The sequence below is a fragment of the Theropithecus gelada genome, chromosome 19, assembly GCF_003255815.1.
Source record: "Theropithecus gelada isolate Dixy chromosome 19, Tgel_1.0, whole genome shotgun sequence".
NCBI classification, from domain to species: Eukaryota; Metazoa; Chordata; class Mammalia; order Primates; family Cercopithecidae; genus Theropithecus; species Theropithecus gelada.
The window spans coordinates 11,017,525-11,030,978 of record NC_037687.1 but is presented as its reverse complement, the minus strand read 5'-3'; the positions used below and the strand labels follow the sequence as shown (position 1 = coordinate 11,030,978).

Below are 13,454 nucleotides of genomic sequence, written 5' to 3'. Positions count from 1 at the left end.
CTACTGTATACAGGACACATAACCATGTAATGACCACGCAGAGCCAGGATAAGTGACACTGAAAGTGTGTAGAGTCCTGGAGGAGGCTCCTGACCCAGCTTGAGGGGTAGGAGCGGGTATCTGGGACAGCTTCCCTTGCAGAGGGACGTGTACTTGGAGACTCAGTGAGGAAGAGGAACTGGCTGAATAGAGAGGATGGAAGGGATGTAACGGGGAGTACTCAGTGTTTCAGTTTGGAGGTGCATGGTGAGCGGAGGCCAGCAAGGTAGAGTAAGACAGGGAAGGACTTATGGTGGCCATTCAGGTGAGCGAGATGGGAACTCCATGCAGCGTGACAGTGGTGGCAGATGACACCCCAGAAAGGAGAGACGAGGAAGCCCAGAAGTTGAGAATTTCAAGATGTGGGGATTGTTGAGCCCAAAACTGCCCCCATGCCAACTGAAAAAGGGCTGTGGTTGCAGGGAGGAGGAACTCTGTGTGAGTTACTTACTAAGGGTGTAGGAAGGGGGAAAAAAAAGTTTCAGTGTCGGCCGGGCACGGTGGCTCACGCCTGTAATCCCAGCATTTTGGGAGGCCGAGATGGGCGGATCACGAGGTCAGGAGATCGAGACCAGCCTGGCCAACATGGTGAAACCCTGTCTCTACTAAAAACATAAAAAATTGGCCGGGCACAGTGGCTCATGCCTATAATCCCAGCACTTTGGGAGGCCGAGGTGGACGGATCACGAGGTCAGGAGATCGAGACCACAGTGAAACCCCGTCTCTACTAAAAACACAAAAAATTAGCCGGGCGCAGTGGTGGGCACCTGTAGTCCCAGCTACTCGGGAGGCTGAGGCAGGAGAATGGCATGCACCCGGGAGGCGGAGCTTGCAGTGAGCTGAGATCCCACCACTGCACTCCAGCCTGGGTGAGACAGCGATACTCCATCTCAAAAAAGAAAAAACAAACAGAAAATTAGCCAGGCGTGGTGGCACGTGCCTGTAGTCCCAGCTACTCAGGAGGCTGAAGCAGGAGAATTGCTTAAACCCAGGAGGCAGAGGTTGCAGTGAGCCAAGATCGCGCCACTGCACTCCAGCCTGGGCAAAAGAGCAAGACTCTGTCTCAAAAAAAAAAATAAAAAAAACTTTAGTGCCTCAGTTTCCCCTTTTGCAAAATGAGATGTACCTTTTCTGCAAGCCCTTAAGTGGCGGTTCCATGTGGCCCAGTGGGAGTCAGATGCCCTCCACCTTGGGCCCCAAGAGGGAGTGGGGTGTGTGGATGGCGGGAAGTATTAAGGAGAACCCCCTCCCTCCCATTTACTTGTAGGTTTGAGATTGAAATTGAGCCCATCTTTGGGATCTTGGCTCTGTATGATGTGCGGGAGAAAAAGAAGGTAGGAGCCCCTTTTTTCTCTTTCCTCCCCTTCCTCCTCCTTGTTGGGGGGCTGTGGGCTTCCCAGAGGTAGTGGCCCAGCTGCCTCTGGTGTCCCCAGATCTCGGAGAACTTCTACTTCGACCTGAATTCGGACTCCATAAAGGGGCTGCTTCGGGCTCATGGCACCCACCCTGCCATCTCCACCTTGGCCCGCTCTGCCATCTTCTCCGTGACCTACCCCTCACCTGACATCTTCCTGGTCATCAAGGTGCCTGCTGGGGCTGGGCAAGGGGGTGGTAATACCGAATGCCTGTCACTGGTTCAGTCCCTGCCTTCACAGAATGAGACAGATACATCACCAAGAAGGGTAATCAGGGCTGTTGCCGGGGTCACACAGGCCGGGAGGAGGTCCCTAACCCAACTCAGGTGGGGAGAAATCACCGAGGGCTTCCAGGGAGAGGCGACAGTTGAGCTGAGAACCATAAGTGGGCAGCCTGGGAAGAAAAACCATCCCTGGGCACATGTGACAGGCTGGGGTCCTCGGAGGCAGGTGAGATGCTATTGGGAAGTTTATGGACAGATGAAAGACCTAGTTGGTACCCTCATTTGAGATTTTCTCTTTCTGGGAGTGAGGACAAGTTGCTTTTCTCAAAATCTTCAATTAGGTTGCAATGATGTGTCCACAGGCAGGTGCTGCTACGGTCACGCTTCACAGGGATCCCACCTTCAGTCCTCACCACAGGCCCCAAGGTGGAGGGGTGCTATGGTTCCCATTGGGGAAACTGAGGCACAGAGTAGCTAGGGTCCCACTGCCCAGGGTCTCACAGCCCCTGAGTGGTCAGGATTGGAGTCTAGGCCTCATGGCTCAGAGCCATGTCCAGAGTGGCCTCTGTTTACACTAACAAAGAAAAATGTAGGGAAGGCCAGGCACGGTGACTTATGACTGTAGTCCTAGCACTTTGAGAGGCTGAGACGGGAGGATCGCTTTAGCCCAGGAGTTCGAGACCAACCTGGCCAACATGGTGAAACCCATTCTCTACTAAAAATATAAAAATTAGCTGGCGTAGCAGCAGGTGCCTGTAATCCCAGCTACTGTTCAGGCTCAGGCAGGAGAATTGCTTGAACCCGGGAGGCAGAGGTTGCAGTGAGCCGAGATTGCACGATTGCATTCCAGTCTGGGTGATAGAGCGAGACTCCATTTCCAAAAAAAAAAAAAAAAAAAGCCAGGTGTGGTGGGTCATGCCTGTAATCCCAGCTACTTAGGAGGCTGAGGCAGGAGAATCGCTTGAACTCAGGAGGCAGAGGTTGCAGTGAGCTGAGATCCCACCACACACTTCAGCCTGGGCAACAGGGGAAACTCTGTCTTTAAAAAAAAAAAAAAAAAAAGGCCGGGCACGGTGGCTCACGCCTGTAATCCCAGCACTTTGGGAGGCCAAGGCGGGCGGATCACGAGGTCAGGAGATCGAGACCATCCTGGCAAACATGGTGAAACCCTGTTTCTACTAAAAATACAAAAAAACTAGCCAGGTGTGGTGGCGGGCGCCTGTAGTCCCAGTTACTCAGGAGGTTGAGGCAGGAGACTGCCATGAACCCGGAGGGGGCGGAGCTTGCAGTGAGCGGACATCACGCCACTGCACTCCAGCCTAGGCGACAAAGCAAGACTCTATCTCAAAAAAAAAAAAAATTTGCATGGCAAGCCGGGGACGTGATGGCTCATGCCTGTTATCCCAGCACTTTGGGAGGCAGAGGTGGGGGCATCACTTGAGCCCAGGAGTTTGAGACCAGCCTGGGCAACATAGCGAGACCCCTGTCTCTGTATAATACATACATACATACATACATGTAAATAAATAAGTAAATGTAGGGAAAATATCACCAGCTAAAGGTGGGCTTGGAGTTTGGGGGTGGATCTGAAGAATGGGAGGGAGTAGCCACCAGGCAGGTCAAGCACTAACCCTTGATCCTAAGGACAGTGGGAGCCATGGGAGGTGTTGGAGCAAAAGCCTTCATATGATAGGAGTGTCTGAGGGCCCATGAGGGGTCCTGGAGGCTGGGGAGTCAGTAGGAGGGAACAGAGCGTTCGGGCGGCGCCTCACTGGATTCATTCATCTGCCCCGCAGTTGGAGAAGGTGCTTCAGCAAGGGGACATCAGTGAGTGCTGTGAGCCTTACATGGTGATGAAAGAAGTAGACACAGCCAAGGTAAGTGTGTGGGGGCTGAACCAGGGGCAGGCCAGATTCCTGACTCAGCAGGGCTAGGATGCTGAGCTGGCAGGGGACGGGGGTCTCCCCATAGAACAAAGAGAAGCTAGAGAAGCTGCGCCTGGCGGCTGAGCAGTTCTGCACCCGCCTGGGCCGCTACCGCATGCCCTTTGCCTGGACGGCCGTGCACTTGGCCAACATCGTGAGCAGCGCTGGGCAGCTGGACCGGGACTCTGACTCGGAGGGCGGTGAGGAGGCGGGGCTAACAGCCCTGGGGCGGGAATCGGGGCGGGGCTAAAGGGTGGTGCTGACAGGCCTGGGGCGGGGCTACGGAGCGAGTGGGGTGCGCCCTCTGCTGGCCGAACTGTGCCGCCCCTGAGTCTCCTTGTTTCATCTTGGTCCCCCTTTTGTCATTGTCACTCCCTCCTCTAGAGCGCCGGCCAGCTTGGACAGACCGCCGCCGTCGGGGGCCCCAGGACCGGGCGAGTAGTGGGGACGACGCCTGCAGTTTCTCTGGCTTCCGCCCAGCCACGCTAACTGTCACAAACTTCTTTAAGCAGGTGTCCTACCCCGGGACCAGGGACTCCCCCTCTCCCCGCTGGCTGCATCAGCCCTGGGGACCCCTAGCCCCCCGGCCCAGGCTGACGGGAGCGGGTCCCATGTAGGAGGCTGAGCGACTTAGTGACGAGGACCTCTTCAAGTTCCTGGCTGACATGAGGCGCCCGTCGTCCCTGCTGCGGCGACTACGTCCAGTGACTGGTGCGTGGCACACCCCGTACACAAGAAGTATCACTCTCACTCAGTCACTCAACAAACCTACACCGAGAGCACCTACTGTGCCAGGGGCATCAGAGACCCAACCGTGACCTTGATAGACAAATCCCTGACCTCGGGGGCTAACTGTGCCTTCTAATGAGGACCATAGACTAGAAGCAGAATTAATAAGATGGATATAGGGCGGATAATGGGTGGATAATGGCAGCAGGGCAGGCAGGGGTCCTGGGGGCAGAGTTGATCAAATGTAGGGGTAAGGCTGGGGTGCAGTGGCTCAAGCCTGTAACCCCAATGCTTTGGGATACTGAGGCAGGAGGAAGATCGTTTGAGTGCAGGAGCTCAAGACCAGCCTGGGGGCCAGGTGCAGCGGCTCATACCTGTAATCCCAGCACTTTGGGAGGCCGAGGTATGCAGATCACTTGAGGTCAGGAGTTTGAGACCAGCCTGGCCAACACGGTGAAACTCCGTCTCTACTAAAAATACAAAAATTCACCTGGTGTGGTGGCACACACCTGTAATCCCAGCTACCTGGGAGGCTGAGGCAGGAGAATCACTTGAACTGGGGAGGCAGAGGTTGCAGTGAGCCAAGATCGCCCCACTGCACTCCAGCCTGGGCGACAGAGCCCGATTCCACTTAAAAAGAAAAACAAGCCGGGCGCGGTGGCTCAAGCCTGTAATCCCAGCACTTTGGGAGGCCGAGATGGGCGGATCATGAGGTCAGGAGATCGAGACCATCCTGGCTAACACGGTGAAACCCCGTCTCTACTAAGAAATACAAAAAATAGCCGGGCGAGGTGGTGGGCGCCTGTAGTCCCAGCTACTCGGGAGGCTGAGGCCGGAGAATGGCGTGAACCCGGGAGGCGGAGCTTGCAGTGAGCTGAGATCCGGCCACTGCACTCCAGTCTGGGCTACAGAGCGAGACTCCGTCTCAAAAAAAAAAAAAAAAAAAAAAAAAAGAAAAAGAAAAACAAACTGTAGGATGAGAGACAGCAGAGTTGAGGGCAATCTCTGGACTTGGCACCTGAGGGACACAGCCCCCAGTCCTCAGAGAACATCGTGGAGAGCCTGCCCTGACTCCACAGCCCAGACAGGGTGGGCTGGGCCGGGAGGCTCCCAGGCGGGTGCAAACCGGTTCTTCCCTTCCCAGCCCAGCTCAAGATCGACATTTCTCCAGCTCCGGAAAATCCCCACTTCTGCCTCTCCCCCGAGCTGCTTCATATCAAGCCCTACCCGGACCCCAGGGGCCGGCCCACCAAGGAGATCCTGGAGTTCCCTGCTCGCGAAGTCTATGCCCCCCATACCAGCTATAGGTACGGCATCTGGGGCCCAGCTGGGCACTTGAATGCGAGGTATTCGTACATCATGCTGGGTGGGGTCTCCCTAAGCCGAGGACACACACAGACACCCTGGGTGAGATGCCACGACTCTGCTTTAATAAGGGGGGTGTGTAGGCATGAAAGGGTACACATCCTTCCTCCACCCCTCCCCAATGGGGCTACGTCCTCTGCCTTTGTCCCTGCCTGCGTCTGTCTCTGCTCTGTGCTCAGAAGTGGGGCCCGGCGCCCTGGCTGATCCCAGTGAACAGGCAGCTCCTCCCTGTTCAGGGGCCTCATGGGGCGTGGAAGTGTTCCTTGCAGCATGGTTGGTCCTCAGTTCCATCCAGGCAGATTCAGGCTGGGAGCGCCGCTTTGTGGATTCTGGGGAGGGAGATGTGGCTCATCCCAGGTGAGGGGACCCCTTTTCAGCTGCCCTGTGCACCCCCCATCCAACTGCCCTGCCTCCCAAACCCCCGCCAGGCTCACCTCTCCTGGATCTGTCGCAGCCGATGCTGCTGTGCCACCATCTCCCGCCTCTGCCGCTGCACGTGGCCTGTGAGGGCCCACAGGATGTGGCTCTGCTTGTCAGCGTGAGCCTGTGGGGGTCAGAATGGAAACCTCAGCTGACGGCCACCTCACCTCCCATCTCCTGACCCCCTGCCCTGGCCCCCCTATTGTATCTGTGTGACCCAGCAAGTCAGCAATGCTCTTTGGCCTCAGTTTCTCCATCTGTACAATGGGGATAAAATAGGACTCACTTCATGGGGAGGTGATAAACATCATATGGATTTTTTTTTTTTTTTTTTGAGACAAAGTCTCGCTCTGTCACCCAGGCTGGAATGCAGTGACATGATCTTAGCTCACTGCAACCTCCACCTCCTGGGTTCAAGCAATTCTCCTACCTAAGCCTCTTGAGTAGCTGGAACTACAGTCACGTGCCACCAGGCCCAGCTAATTTTTCGTATTTTTAGTAGAGACGGGGTTTCACCGTGTTGGCCAGGCTGGTCTCCAACTCCTGACCTTAAGTGATCCACCCGCCTCAGCCTCCCAAAGGGCTGGGATTACAGATGTGAGCCACCAAGCCCGGCCATTGTATGGATTATTAAAGGGCATAGAACAGTGCTGGGTACTTATTGGGTGCTTACAAAATATTACTAGTTTCTCTAGTAGTAAGAATTTATTGGCCAGGTGCTCACACCTGTAATCCCACCACTTTGGGAAACCAAGGTAGGCAGATCCCTTGAGGTCAGGCGTTCGAGACCAGCCTGGCCAAAATGATGAAATGCCATCTCTACTAAAAATACAAAAATTAGCTGGCGCACCTGTAATTCCAGCTACTCTGGAGGCTAAAGCAGGAGAATCACTTGAACCCAGGAGGTGGAAGTTGCAGTGAGCCAAGATCATGCCACCATATTCTAACCTGGGTGACAGTGAGACTCTGATAAAAAAAAAAAAAAAAAAAAAAGAATTTATTGAGCGCCAACTGTGTGCCCGCCCCATGCTGAATATTTCACCTGCATTGAGTACCTGGCCCTACTGTGAGACACCAGGTGTTGCCCTTATTTGCAAATGGAAAACTGAGGCACACAAAAGGACTTGGTTTTTGTCTGGGGACATGCAGAGTAGAGGCCACAGAGCTGGGAGGCTGATCTGGGAGGTCTTTGGGACTTAGGTGCAGAAGCGAGTTCTGGCCGGGAATCAGGGTCTCAGCCTGCTAGGGCTGGGGGAGCCCCTTACCTTTAAGACCTCAAATTCTTGGTAGGCAGGGCCCAGCCAGGCGCTCCTCAGCTGGACTTCTAGCCGCCGCACGCTGTCCTGTAGCACCTTCTGTGCCTGGGCCACCTCCTCCAGCACCTCGGCTATGGCCTCGGCCTTCAGCTGCAGAATATCCTCCTCCATCTGCTTAATAAACAGGGGGTCACTAGTAGGATGACCAACTCATCTTTGTGTACCTAAGGACTTGCCTGAGTTTATCGCTGAAAATCTTGTATCCCAGGAATCCCCTCAGTCCTGGGCAAACCAGGATGGTTGGTTACCCTAGACATGAACTCCTCTTTGAACTCCTGGCCACCCCATAGTGTCGCAGCTGCAGTGCCCACCTGAGTCTCCAACAGGCTTGCCCGAAGTTCCTGGGCTGCATCCCGGCCCCTGCTGACCTCCTGCCCCAGGAGTTCCATTGTGCGGCCATAGAGACCCAGGCTGTTCCTGGCCTTTGTCAGCCGTCCCTCCGTGGTCTTGTACACACCATTGAGGGCCTGGCCCAGCTGCAGGGTCCCGTGGAAGAGCAGGGTCAGCTCCTCATGCTCTGCCAGTTCTGGGCTGCCCACGGGGGCCGCTGAGGCAGGCTGGATCACCATTGCCAGGGCCCACAGCAGGCACAGAGCAGGCACTGGCATGACTGAGGGTCTGAGTGTGTAGCCACAGCACCGCCACTGAAGCCTTTTATGTCTCACACCCCCACTGATCCCCAGTCAATCGTTAACTGGCCAGCCGGGTGCCCCGCATTGCACAAGGGCCTGGCGGTGGTGCGATAGTTGCATCATGCAAATGTCCGGCTGGGCCACGCTGGGATCACGCTTCCTGGGGCTCAGGGCCAGGTGTGGGTGGGGGGCATTGGGAAAGGACGGGCCCCAGACCCCGCTGGGAGTTCCTGAGACTCACCATGCTGAGCCTGTTTCTCCATCTATGAATAGGCATCGCAGTGATGATGGTAATAATAGTGAAGTTTTTTGTTTTTGTTTTTGTTTTTGTTTGAGAGGGAGTCTCGCTCTGTCACCCAGGCTGGAGTGCAGTGGCCGAATCTCAGCTCACTGCAAGCTCCACCTCCCGGGTTTATGCCATTCTCCTGCCTCAGCCTCCCGAGTAGCTGGGACTACAGGCGCCCGCCACCTCGCCCGGCTAGTTTTTTGTATTTTTTAGTAGAGACGGGGTTTCACCGTGTTAGCCAGGATGGTCTTGATCTCCTGACCTCATGATCCGCCCGTCTTGGCCTCCCAAAGTGCTGGGATTACAGGCTTGAGCCACCATGCCTGGTCAATAGTGAAGATTTTATAAGCATTGAGGGCTTTTATTGGCCTGGTTAGTAGCCAAGGGGGCAGGTGCAGGTGGCAGAGACTCTCCCAAGGTCACACAGCCTGATCTCCAAGACCTGCATATACCCGGATCACCACTGACTGCCATTTTACTCCCTGGGAGATTGTGCAAGTACCTTGGTTTCCCCTCCTGTAAAATGGTGGTGATGTTAGTCCTGCCTCATGAGCTACTTGTCAGAAGTAAATGAGTGATTTCATGTTGAGTGCTTAGAACAGAGCCTGGCACACAGTAGGTGCAATTATTGTATTGTTGTAGTAATAGTGTTTGGTGCAGTTATTGTCATTGTTGTTATTTATCATCATCAGTATCGTTACAAAGGCTCAGCTGGAAGGCCTGAAGTGCCCATTATACACACAGGGAAACTGAGGCCCAGAGAGAGGTCAAGGCTTGCACAGAGTTGCCCCTGGGGGAAGGAGGTAGGACTCTGACTCTGGCCTCAGTTTCCGCACCTGAGAAATAGGCCACATAATTCTAGTGACCTCCTAGGGGAAGGGCAGTCAGGCCCTTGGGTGGGGCTTAGGCTTGACCACTGGCCACCTGAGCCACCTTGGAACTCTGGCCCCGAGTGCTTCGTTCTTCTCTGCCTTCTGTGTGTCACTGTGTCCATGAGTGCCTCCGATATCTTTCTGTGTTCCCACCCTCTACCACGCTGTTCCCAATCCGTGCTTTGAGGGTACTCACTTGTCCTCCACCCTCTGCCCTCTGTCCTATCTCCTGCCTGATACCTGTATTACCTCTCACCTGGCCCTCAATGCCCCAGCCTCATGACCCACTCTTCCCGGACTGTCTGTGCTCCCAGCCAGCCTTGTCCCATCACCCCAGCCTCATATGTGCACCTTCAGGGGCCCTGTTCCTCTGACACCCCCATCCTGCACCCGACAGGAACCTGCTGTACGTGTACCCGCACAGCCTCAACTTCAGCAGCCGCCAGGGCTCCGTGCGCAACCTTGCCGTGCGAGTGCAGTACATGACAGGCGAGGACCCCAGCCAGGCCCTGCCGGTCAGTGACTGCACCCCAGGGAAGGAGGGGAGGGCATCCCCCATGGGTTCCTCATGCATCCACTCCACCAGGTCATCTTTGGCAAGTCCAGCTGCAGTGAATTTACCCGCGAGGCCTTCACACCGGTGGTCTACCATAACAAGTATGTAGGGGGACACGTGAGGAACTCGGGGGCACTCATGGGGATAGGAGGATGTCCCTTATATATACACATAGGGCAGCATCGATGAGAAGATGGGGGGCAGGAAGAAGAAGAGAGGTAGAGGCTCCCAGAGTGCTAATGAGGGAAGTTGAGGCAGAGAGCAGAGACAGTGAGGCCCAGCAGCAATGCAGGTGTGGCATGGCAGAGGTGATGGGGCAGACAGTGGGGAGCCCAGCCCCCAGTAGATCCCCCAGCCTGATTCTCCCAGGTCCCCTGAGTTCTACGAGGAGTTCAAGCTGCATCTTCCAGCCTGCGTGACAGAGAACCATCACCTGCTGTTCACCTTCTACCACGTCAGCTGCCAGCCCCGGCCGGGCACTGCCCTGGAGACACCCGTGGGCTTTACTGTGAGCCGTCCCCTTCCTCCCTCCCTCCCCCTGAGCCCTCCTCGTCCCCAAGCCTGGCTGCAGACCTGACCTTCAGCCTCTCCCCAGTGGATCCCACTGCTGCAGCATGGGCGCCTGAGGACCGGCCCCTTCTGTCTCCCAGTGTCCGTGGACCAGCCGCCGCCCAGCTATTCCGTGCTCACACCCGATGTATGTGCCCCGGAGCGCCTGCCTGCCAATGCACTCTCCCCAGAAGCACTCCCGAGTCACCTGCCTTCCTTCCTTTCAATCCTGGGAGGCTTGTTGGCCTCTACTGGTGCCTCCAGGGCCCCTGTGTAGCTCATTATCCCCTTATTAATGCCTCTCTGTGTCCTACCTGTCCTCCCCAAAGATTCCCGTTGCATCTCTGCTCCATTCCCACTTTAGCACCCTGCTTGCCTTCCTGATCACTGTCCCCTGCCCCCGCAGTACCTTATCATTCCCCATGAATGCACCATCATTAATGACTCGAGGCCTCAAATCCTCCTATCCTGTTTCCTGACCTACTCAATGAGTGTTCATTCACCCTGTGTCTCCGTTCTCTGCCCCCCTCCTTGGCATGTGGGTTTTCCAGCCTGCCCAGTGGACCCCCTCAGTCTACTGGGACCAGGGCTGGAGTCAGGTTGCTTGGTTGCACCCCCAGACCAGGCTATACTCACGCCACAGTGTCGCAATGGCTGGGGCCGCTGGGTGACCTGATCAGTCGGGGAGGGCTGACCAGTGCCCACCCGGTGCCTCCCTCCCACAGGTGGCGCTGCCGGGCATGCGCTGGGTGGACGGTCACAAGGGCGTGTTCAGTGTGGAGCTCACGGCCGTGTCCTCTGTGCACCCCCAGGTACGGGGTGGGGCGGGAACCCAAGAGTCCTGCCCTGCTCCCCTCTTGCCTGCCCTAGGATTGAGTAACAGTTGCCGATGGCCAGGGAGGTCTGGCCTCGGGCCTTGGACGTGACTTTGGTCAGCTGGGCCCAGCTTTCAGGGAAGCTGCTGATTCAGGTGGGGGTGGTCTTCGTCCCCTGGGGCCCCACCCTGCTCACTCCACGTCCCTACCCAGGACCCCCACCTGGACAAATTCTTCACCCTGGTGCATGTCCTGGAGGAGGGGGCCTTCCCATTCCGGCTCAAGGACGCTGTGCTGAGCGAGGGCAACGTGGAGCAGGAGCTGCGGGCCAGTCTTGCAGCACTGCGCCTGGCCAGCCCCGAACCCCTCGTGGCCTTCTCCCACCACGTGCTGGACAAGCTCGTGCGTCTGGTCGTCAGGCCCCCGATCATCAGTGGCCAGATTGGTAAGCGGATGTGGCCTCAGACCTCAGTTTCCCCATCCAGCACATGGCTCCTCAGTCCTGAGGTCCTGAGGGAACTTCTATAGGTCCATTTACCTCTCAGGCCATTTGTCTCATCTGATAAATGACCCCCAGTCCCCTACACCCAGAGAAGGTCTTCTGTGACCCTTTGGCTGGGCACGGCGGCTCACGCCTGTCATCCCAGCACTGTGGGAGGCCGAGGCGGGCAGATCACCTGAGGTCAGGAGTTCAAGACCAGCCTGACCAACATGGAGAAACCCCATCTCTACTAAAAATACAAAATTAGTTGGGCGTGGTAGCACGTGCCTGTAATCCCAGCTACTCGGGAGGCTGAGGCAGGAGAACTGCTTGAACCTGAGAGGCAGAGGTTTCAGTGAGCCAAGATCATGCCACTGCACTCCAGCCAGGGCAACAAGAGCAAAAATCCATCTAAAAAAAAAAAAAATCTGTGACCCTTTAATGAGCACATGATCCCTCAAATCCTGATGTCTTTATATTTGGAAAGTGGGCGGGGAGGTGAGAGGCCTTGGGCCCTGGAACTTGACCTCTGCTTTGCCCGGCAGTGAACCTGGGCCGTGGAGCCTTTGAAGCAATGGCCCATGTAGTCAGCCTTGTCCACCGGAGCCTGGAGGCAGCCCAGGATGCCCGCGGTCACTGCCCACAGCTGGCTGCCTACATCCACTACGCATTTCGCCTGCCTGGCACTGAGCCCAGCCTCCCGGATGGTGAGTTTGTAGAAATCCCTGGGAGACAAGAAATATCTAGGAGAAGAGGCTGGGTGCGGTGGCTCACACTTGTAATCCCAGGACTTTGGGAGGCCGAGGTGGATGGATCATTTGAGGTCAGGAGATCGAGATCAACCTGGCCAACATGATGAAACCCTGTTTCTACTAAAAATACAAAAATTAGCTGGGGCCAGGCACAGTGGCTTATGCCTATAATCCCAGCACTTTAGGAGGCCAAGGCAGGTGGATCACTTCAGGGGGTCAGGAGTTCAAGACCAGCCTGGCCAAAATGGTGAAACCCCGTCTCTACTAAAAATACAAAAATTAGCCAGGTGTGGTGGTAGGTGCCTGTAATCCCAGCTACTAGGGGGGCCGAATCATTTGAAGCCGGGAGGCGGAGGTTGCAGTGAGCCAAGATCATGCCACTGCACTCCAGCCTGGGTGACAGAGTGAAACTCCGTCTCAAAAAAAAAAAAATTAGCCAGGTGTGGTGGCACACGCCTATAGCCCCAGCTACTGAGGAGGCTGAGGCAGAAGAATCACTTGAACCCGAGAAATGGAGGTTGCAGTGAGCCGAGATCACGCCACTGCACTCCAGCCTGGGCAACAGAGCAAGACCCTGTTTCAAAAAAAAAAAAAGGAAAGAAAGATCTGGGAGAAGAGCATCCAAGTAGTGAGAATAGCATGTGCAAAGGCCCTGAGGCCTCACAGGCCTTGGCTGGTTTGAGCAACTTGCAACAGAGATAATGTCTTGCCCACTTTTGCCCCATCCTTGGGCTGTGGTTTCTGTTTGCTTGGCTGGAAAATGATTTAGTCAGTCACCAAGCCTCTTTAGTAGCTTGGAGCGGGGACTGAAGCTGGACCGTCTGGATGCGAATCCTGGCCCTGCCACCTACAATCTCTGTGACCTTGAGCTTGTGACGTCACTTCTCTGAGCCTGTTTTTCCTTTTGCAAAACAGCAGTAATAATAGTACCCACCTCATGGGGGCGCTGGTCATAGTAAATGACATAAACCACACAAAATGGTTAGCACAAAATGGTAATCCCTCTACAGAGTTGGATTTTTTTTTTTTAATTTGCCAAATAAACACCAACCCCTATGTGTCAGGCATTATTCTCAGG

At 55.5% G+C, this 13,454-nt stretch overlaps 2 protein-coding genes across 4 annotated transcripts in view; one reads left to right on the top strand and one right to left on the bottom strand.

Annotated features, from left to right (window-relative positions):
* DOCK6 (dedicator of cytokinesis 6) overlaps positions 1–13,454 on the top strand; it is a 64,262-nt gene that overhangs the window by 15,664 nt on the left and 35,144 nt on the right. For all 3 annotated transcript variants that reach the window (XM_025367990.1, XM_025367989.1, XM_025367988.1), the window contains exons 8-21: positions 1,307–1,373; positions 1,473–1,622; positions 3,475–3,555; positions 3,650–3,803; positions 3,988–4,115; positions 4,221–4,314; positions 5,477–5,639; positions 9,621–9,738; positions 9,810–9,880; positions 10,149–10,287; positions 10,375–10,476; positions 11,054–11,140; positions 11,357–11,588; positions 12,170–12,331. In XM_025367990.1, coding sequence (XP_025223775.1) covers positions 1,307–1,373; positions 1,473–1,622; positions 3,475–3,555; positions 3,650–3,803; positions 3,988–4,115; positions 4,221–4,314; positions 5,477–5,639; positions 9,621–9,738; positions 9,810–9,880; positions 10,149–10,287; positions 10,375–10,476; positions 11,054–11,140; positions 11,357–11,588; positions 12,170–12,331 — 1,748 coding nt within the window. The remainder of the gene's footprint in view (positions 1–1,306; positions 1,374–1,472; positions 1,623–3,474; positions 3,556–3,649; positions 3,804–3,987; positions 4,116–4,220; positions 4,315–5,476; positions 5,640–9,620; positions 9,739–9,809; positions 9,881–10,148; positions 10,288–10,374; positions 10,477–11,053; positions 11,141–11,356; positions 11,589–12,169; positions 12,332–13,454) is intronic.
* Positions 5,741–8,051, bottom strand: ANGPTL8 (angiopoietin like 8). Its single transcript, XM_025367991.1, has 4 exons — positions 7,745–8,051; positions 7,383–7,544; positions 6,132–6,241; positions 5,741–6,026 (listed from the first exon to the last, which is right to left on the bottom strand). Exons 1-4 carry the CDS (start codon positions 8,039–8,041, stop codon positions 5,999–6,001), a joined length of 597 nt encoding a protein of 198 aa, XP_025223776.1. The 5' UTR covers positions 8,042–8,051; the 3' UTR covers positions 5,741–5,998.